Source organism: Lactuca virosa, chromosome 5 (genome assembly GCF_052849685.1).
Source record: "Lactuca virosa cultivar CGN04683 chromosome 5, Lactuca_virosa_CGN04683_v6, whole genome shotgun sequence".
NCBI classification, from domain to species: Eukaryota; Viridiplantae; Streptophyta; class Magnoliopsida; order Asterales; family Asteraceae; genus Lactuca; species Lactuca virosa.
This window is the reverse complement of record NC_136430.1, coordinates 447,173,395-447,180,321: the sequence shown is the minus strand read 5'-3', so window position 1 is coordinate 447,180,321 and position 6,927 is coordinate 447,173,395. Positions and strand designations below refer to the sequence as shown.

The 6,927-nt window shown below is 38.5% G+C and overlaps 3 protein-coding genes across 3 annotated transcripts; 2 read left to right on the top strand and 1 right to left on the bottom strand.

Annotated features, from left to right (window-relative positions):
- Positions 1–289: 289 nt before the first annotated feature.
- Positions 290–3,203, top strand: TMKL1 (transmembrane kinase-like 1). Its single transcript, XM_079050304.1, has 2 exons — positions 290–1,791; positions 2,108–3,203. Exons 1-2 carry the CDS (start codon positions 429–431, stop codon positions 2,746–2,748), a joined length of 2,004 nt encoding a protein of 667 aa, XP_078906430.1. The 5' UTR covers positions 290–428; the 3' UTR covers positions 2,749–3,203.
- Positions 3,204–3,407: 204 nt separating this feature from the next.
- On the top strand, positions 3,408–4,964 carry LOC145114298 (putative transcription factor At5g28040). The gene has a single exon (XM_079050300.1). It carries the CDS (start codon positions 3,564–3,566, stop codon positions 4,761–4,763), a length of 1,200 nt encoding a protein of 399 aa, XP_078906426.1. The 5' UTR covers positions 3,408–3,563; the 3' UTR covers positions 4,764–4,964.
- Positions 4,965–5,397: 433 nt separating this feature from the next.
- On the bottom strand, positions 5,398–6,523 carry LOC145116171 (uncharacterized). The gene is made up of 2 exons (XM_079052518.1): positions 6,292–6,523; positions 5,398–6,185 (listed from the first exon to the last, which is right to left on the bottom strand). The coding sequence occupies exon 2, from the start codon at positions 6,173–6,175 to the stop codon at positions 5,684–5,686; it is 492 nt and encodes a 163-aa protein (XP_078908644.1). The 5' UTR covers positions 6,176–6,185; positions 6,292–6,523; the 3' UTR covers positions 5,398–5,683.
- Positions 6,524–6,927: the final 404 nt, after the last annotated feature.

The following is a 6,927-nucleotide window of genomic DNA, read 5'->3' as shown; positions in this document are numbered from 1 at the left end:
ATTTCACAAAAAATGCTCCATTTAATTTCTCCGCTACAATTAAACACAACTTTTATTGATGTTGTAATGCTATGTTCCATTTACAGCCCGATTATAACGGCTTCCAAAATGATGGATTAAATGAAGTCGTGATTCGCTTAAAGAATTAGCTACTTTTCAGGTCTACATCCTCCTGTTTTCCACTGTCGGATCATCATCCGACGGTGGAGCATCAAAGAAACATAATATCATGCTTAACGTTTTCAAATATGTTAAAGTGGGAACAAAATCACTACCAGTCAACACTCCGTCAGCTTTCCCTACAACAATTCACATATTCCCACAAACACTCTACACTCTACACACACTCACACACACACACACTCTCTCTCTCTCTCTCTCTCTCTCTTTCTCTAAAACCTCTTTCTCTCTCCACCAAGCTTCCATCCATGGCGGTTTCAGTTTCAGTTTCATCCCTTTTCATATCTCCAATCTTCTTCTTCTTTTTTACTTTAGCCATTTCAACAGATGTAGACTTGCTTCTCAAAAGAATCAAACCGTCAATCCAAGGAGAAACGGAGAATTTGTTGTTGAATTCGTGGAATACTTCCGTTCCGCTCTGTCAATGGCGAGGACTGAAATGGGTTTTCACTGATGGATCTCCATTAACATGTACAGATATCTCATCACCTCAATGGTCGAATATTTCGCTCTCGAAAGACCCATCTCTTCATCTCCGTTCCCTTCAACTACCTTCAGCGAACCTCTCCGGCACACTTCCGCCGGAGCTTGGAGAACTTTCGACTCTTCAGAGTCTGTACCTGTCCGTCAACTCCATTTCGGGTTCCATCCCTCTTGAAATAGGGTACAGTTCTTCATTATCAGACATTGATCTAGGCAATAATTTGTTAACCGGGTCGGTTCCTGCGTCCATCTGGAACCTCTGTGATCGACTCATTTCTCTTCGGCTTCATGGTAATTTATTATCCGGGTCAATCCCAGAACCCGCATTACCGAATGCCACTTGCAGCACTTTACTGTATTTGGATGTTGGGCAGAATAAATTTTCAGGAATTTTTCCAGGATTTATACCTGGGTTTAAAGGGCTTCGAGAGCTTGATCTTAGCAGTAATAATTTTTCTGGTAAAATCCCAGATGAGTTAGCTATTTTAAGTTTAGAGAAGTTGAATCTCTCCTACAATAATTTCTCTGGGGTTTTGCCTAATTTTGGTCAATTAAAATTTGGGGTGGATTCATTCGAAGGGAACGATGCTAACTTATGTGGTCCGCCATTAAAGAGATGTAAACAGACCTCTGGAGGTTTAAGTTCTGGTGCAGTTGCTGGACTTGTGATTGGTTTAATGACTGGGATGGTTGTTTTTGCTTCACTGTTGATTGGGTATTCACAGGGGAGAAAAAAGAAGAGTTTCGATGAAGAAGATGAAGAATACGATGATGGTGAAGATGATGAAAATGGCGATGGTAGTGGCGAAGGTAAATTGATTTTATTTCAGGGTGGTGAGCATTTGACATTGGAAGATGTATTGAATGCTACTGGTCAAGTTATGGAGAAGACAAGTTATGGCACGATCTACAAGGCAAAATTAGCAGATGGTGGGACGATTGCTTTGAGGTTATTGAGGGAAGGGAGTTGTAAAGATGGCGGTTTGTGTTTGCCTGCGATTAAGCAGTTGGGAAGAATCAGGCATGATAATTTGATTCCCTTGAGAGCTTTTTATCAAGGAAAGAGAGGGGAGAAGTTATTGATTTATGATTATCTTTCAAACAGGACTCTTCATGAGCTCTTACATGGTAAGCATATCCTAACTCTTACAAATTTAATATGTTTGTTATTTAGATCATTCATGATATAACTAGTTATCGTTCAATAATGTCCTTTATGATGCCTATATAGGGTGATAATTGCATAAATCATGCACGATAATATTTAAATGCTAAGTAGTGTGACTATACATTATATTTTAACAATGTGTGTGTATCAGGTGATAGCTACTTCAATTATGTGTATGTAGTATAATGTTAGTACATATTGCTCTTATTGGTAACAAAATGTAAGTAGATTGCTATTATTGGTAAAGAAATGTAAGTATGTTACTGTTTTCTCCAGAATCACGGCCTGGGAAGCCGGTGTTGAACTGGGCTCGGAGACACAAGATTGCGCTAGCAATAGCCAAAGGGCTCGCACATCTGCACTCGACCATCGAGACACCCGTTACACATGGCAACGTGCGGTCAAGAAATGTATTGGTGGATGATTTTTTCGTGGCTCGGCTCACCGATTTTGGGCTCCACAAGCTCATGGTCCCGGCTGTAGCCGATGAAATCATCGCATCGGCTAAAAGCGATGGCTACAAGGCTCCGGAGCTTCAAAAGATGAAAAATTGCAATTCAAGAACGGATGTTTATGCTTTTGGGATTTTGTTGTTGGAGATTTTGTTGGGGAAGAAGCCCGGGAAGAGTGGCGGGCGGGATGGGTTTGTTGATTTGCCGGCGGTGGTGAAGGTGGCGGTTTTGGAGGAGACAACAATGGAGGTTTTTGATATTGAGGTTTTGAAAGGGATCAGGAGTCCAATGGAAGATGGTGTGGTTCAGGCGTTGAAGTTAGCCATGGGGTGTTGTGCACCGGTTGCATCGGTTAGACCATCCATGGATGAAGTGGTGAAGCAGCTTGAGGAGAATAGACCGAGAAACCGCTCGGCTTTGTATAGTCCGGCTGAAACCAGAAGCGAAATTGGTACACCTTTTTGATATGTTTATGGGTTCGATGGATGTAAGCAGTCTGATTGCAAAACGTGATAACAAAACGTGATAAGATTATTTAAACAAAGATGGTTTTTGGCGTATTGGTGCAAAACGTGATAAGATTATTTAAACAAAGATGGTTTTTGGCGTATTGGTGCACTGGGGTTTTTGTTTTATTAGATAGCTTTAAGTTTAGTTTATTTGATATTTGCGATTGTTGTATGCATCAAGAATGTAGTAATACTTGGTTAAAAGGAGTAGTTTAATGATTTGTATTATTAAAGAAATTTAAAATGACTGTAAGAAGACTTTCTTCGCCCTGGTGACCAGGGTTATGATAGTCTTTTTTTAGTCTTTGCCCGATTGTATTCTCGAAAAATGGGTTTTATTGTAATTTGCACCGGACATATTTATCTCGTAGAATTTTATTAAATGGATGGAATATAAGTTAACTTGTGTTTGCTTATGACTTCATAGATTAATGAACATAGAGAAAGATTTTTTATTTTAAGAAATAAATTTTAAATGTTTAGCGGCGTGTTGTCCGTTTATAATTAAATTAATGAAAAAAAAGGAAAAAAAGAAAAGAAAAAGAAAAACTGATAATAATTAAACCAATTCCAATTTAAATATGGGCCGATTGTATGTCCCGAACTGGAAACGTGGCCCACTAATTTGGGTGCTTCGTACCGGTTCACCACAGCCCACACAAGTCACCAACCACCTGAGCCTCTTTGTTAGGCTACCGAACCCTAGTTAGGCTACCCTGCACCACCCACCCGCACCCACGTACTCAAAGACGACGACCACCACTGATCGCGATGGGATCCGACGAGGAAGATCATATCACCGCCGTGTACGGCGAAGAAGATCTCGACGAGGAAGATGATGACGAAAGCGAAGAAGAAGACCATACTTTACAGAATCAACACGTTGACGAGGACGATGTTGACATGATCGACGATGAAGAGGATGACGAAGAAGAAGACGATTCTATGTCGTCAGCTGCCGGCGAAGTCACGATCGCTGTCGCTGGTATTCCGAGCGTCCCCACAACTGTTGACGCTACTCCTACAACAGCTACAACTACCACGACTTCGATTGTACGATCGGACGCCATTGTGGAAGTGAAAAAGCCTATGCCTTTAGACGATTCCCGACGGTTGTTTCAGCGTCTATGGACCGATGAGGATGAAATTGAGCTCTTGCAGGGGTTCCTTGATTACACCACGCAACGAGGGACTAATAATTCGTCTCACCACCATCACGATACGGCGGCATTTTATGATCAGATCAAAGGTAAATTGCAGCTGGATTTCAACAAAAATCAATTGGTTGAGAAGCTTAGAAGATTGAAAAAGAAGTATCGGAATGTCCTCGGTAAGATCAGTATCGGCAAAGAGTACGTATTCAAAAGCCCTCACGACCAGGCTACTTTTGACCTGTCGTGCAAGATCTGGAATGGGGCCGCAGCTACTCCCGTCTCCATCCCCGCCACTGCTGATGGTGGAGGAATTGACGATGATGAACCTCATAATCCTAACCTCATATTCAATTTGAATGAGAATAATGCTAACGACATTGTTGATCCAAATAGCTCTGAGAAGAAGGTGCCAAGACCAAGAAAGCGATCAAAGTCTACTGCAGTTAAAATTGAAGAAAATTCCAATCAGCAGCAACATTATGGCCAACCTGTGGGCGTGGGAGCTTCAAATCCTCAGAATCCTGCAGTCTCAAATCTGGTTGAAGAAACCGTGAAGAGTTGTTTATTGCCATTGTTCAAGGAATTGGTTAACAATTCTCCTAATGGGGCTTGTGCAAGTTCAAGGGGGATCGGATTAGGAGGGATGAACATGAATAATTTTGGTGGGTCAATGAATTTCCCCATTGGGGATATGACTGATGACAAATGGAGGAAGCAACATATATTAGAATTGGAGGTTTATTCAAAGAGATTAGAATTGATGCAGGACCAAATAAAGTCAAGGTTGGAGGAGCTTAGGTCAATGGGGAGTTCATGAGAGTCTGAACCTTTTAAATACCTACCAGTGAGTGCTTTTTAGAGTTCGTATTTATTTTCTTGTTTTTAAGTTAATTAGTTTCATGGTCATATAAAGAGGGTGCCAACTCAAGTCGGCTATTCTTATATATGTTTAGTGTCTATCTTCTTTCCTTATAATCTTTGTTGTTAAATAATGTTAATTTAAATGTTTAGCCTTTTAGTTCTTGTGTTATGAAATCAATGGAAAACAACAAAGTAAAGGAGATTGAACACATAGTTAGCATGAGAAAACCTTCTAAACTGTTTAGGGGCATATGTGACCTAAGTCAACTGAACACTGACATTGATCTTTTACAATTACAGTCATGTTTTTGGATCAGAACTCATGTGTTTTAATTATGTGAAAAAAGACCTGAAATGGTCACTACCCAAATTTTCAGTAGCAATTATCCAATGTACTGCTGTAAAAGTAAAACACATGTTTTTCATATACCATTTTATAAGTGATTGTGTGCGTATACAGTCACACAATAACTTAAATATATATTATGAAGTCAAAGTGCTAGAAAAAACCATGAAAAACAAAGAATTTATGTTCTTTGTCACTTTCCCAAAGTGTCCAACATGTATGCCAATTGACATTGTACTATATGTAACATGATAAAATGAAATGTCTCAAATTATTCTCCAAAAAGCAAACATGTTTCCTCATAACACTATCTCTAACTACATATTTGTTTCCCCCAAAAAGCCACCATATATGGCATTTCCTCTCATTCCTTATTCCAAGAAAACTGAAATCCCAAAACTTGCCAAAAGTGGAAAAGATCTAAAAAAAGCTTCTTCGTTTTTTGCCCTGTTCTCTTTCTACAACATAAAATCAATCATCACATCATCTTCTTAGTTCTTTCCTATCTAGGAAACTTACACTCATTCATATCATAAATGGAGTGAAAGATCAAGCTTTTGACCATCTTTATCCTTATTACTCTCATTCATCACAAACATCTTTTCTGGTGAATTCAAGAAACTTTGCTGATGTTCATCTTCTTGATCAAACTGATAATACGGATTCTGATTAATGTAGTTGGCTCTGTAGTACATAAGATTATCAGATCCAAACTGTTGACTTTGAAACTGACAAATATTAGCTGCATGAGCAGTAATATAAAGAGATGGATTAAGAATCCCAATCTGATTTGAGGGAGCAAATAGTAATGGAGGTTGTGGAAGCAAAGAAGCAGAGTAATTGCATTGGACATTAGCTGCCCTTTTAGCCTTTCTTGCTGCTGTTCTCTCTTTCTTGTGAGCATTTTGATGCCCCCCTAAAGCTTGAGAACTGTAAAACTTTCTTGAACAAAATTGACATGGAAATGACTTGATAGTACTTTTAAGTTCTCCATTATTCGATTCAACATTTCCACCTTCCATATTCTTTCACCTGTTGAAATCAAAAAAATCAAAAAATCAAAAAAGAAAAACATGGGTTATGCAGAATTCAGTATTTCAAGCAAAACCCATAAAATAAAAGGAATAAAAGATTTGACCTTGATGAACAAAGAAGTGTGAATGTGATGAATGGAACCAAAAGGTAACAGTTTAGAAGATGAAGAAGAAAGAGTTCAGAAAGTAGTTTGTTTATGGTGATTGGAAAATGTGAAGGTGAAGTGTTAATGTATATAGTCAGAAAGAGATGGAGTAGCAGAGAGAAAGAGGGGGTGTATTGTATGGGCTTGGGAACAGAAGAGATAAGAGAGGGATAGGTGAGTAAGTGTGCACCAATACGTTTCTGCATGCTGCAACCTAAACATTTATATATATATATATATATATATATATATATATATATATATATATATATATATATATATATATATATATATATATATATATATATATAAATATATACAAGAGAGAGAGAGAGAGAGAGAGAGAGAGAGAGAGGATTGGGAAATGGAATCTAATGTCTTCCTTCTTTATTCACTAAAAAGTTTCTGACAGTTTATGGGGTTTAATGGGCACTTGGGCTTTTCTTTTGCAGGCGTTTTTACACTTCATTGTTTCACTTGTGTTGTTGCCTGCAACTGCAAATTGCAATCTCTCTGTGTAAAATTGTCCAGATATAATTAAACAAATCTCTCAAAATTTGAGAACCAAATCTTGAAACTTTACTCACTTGTCGT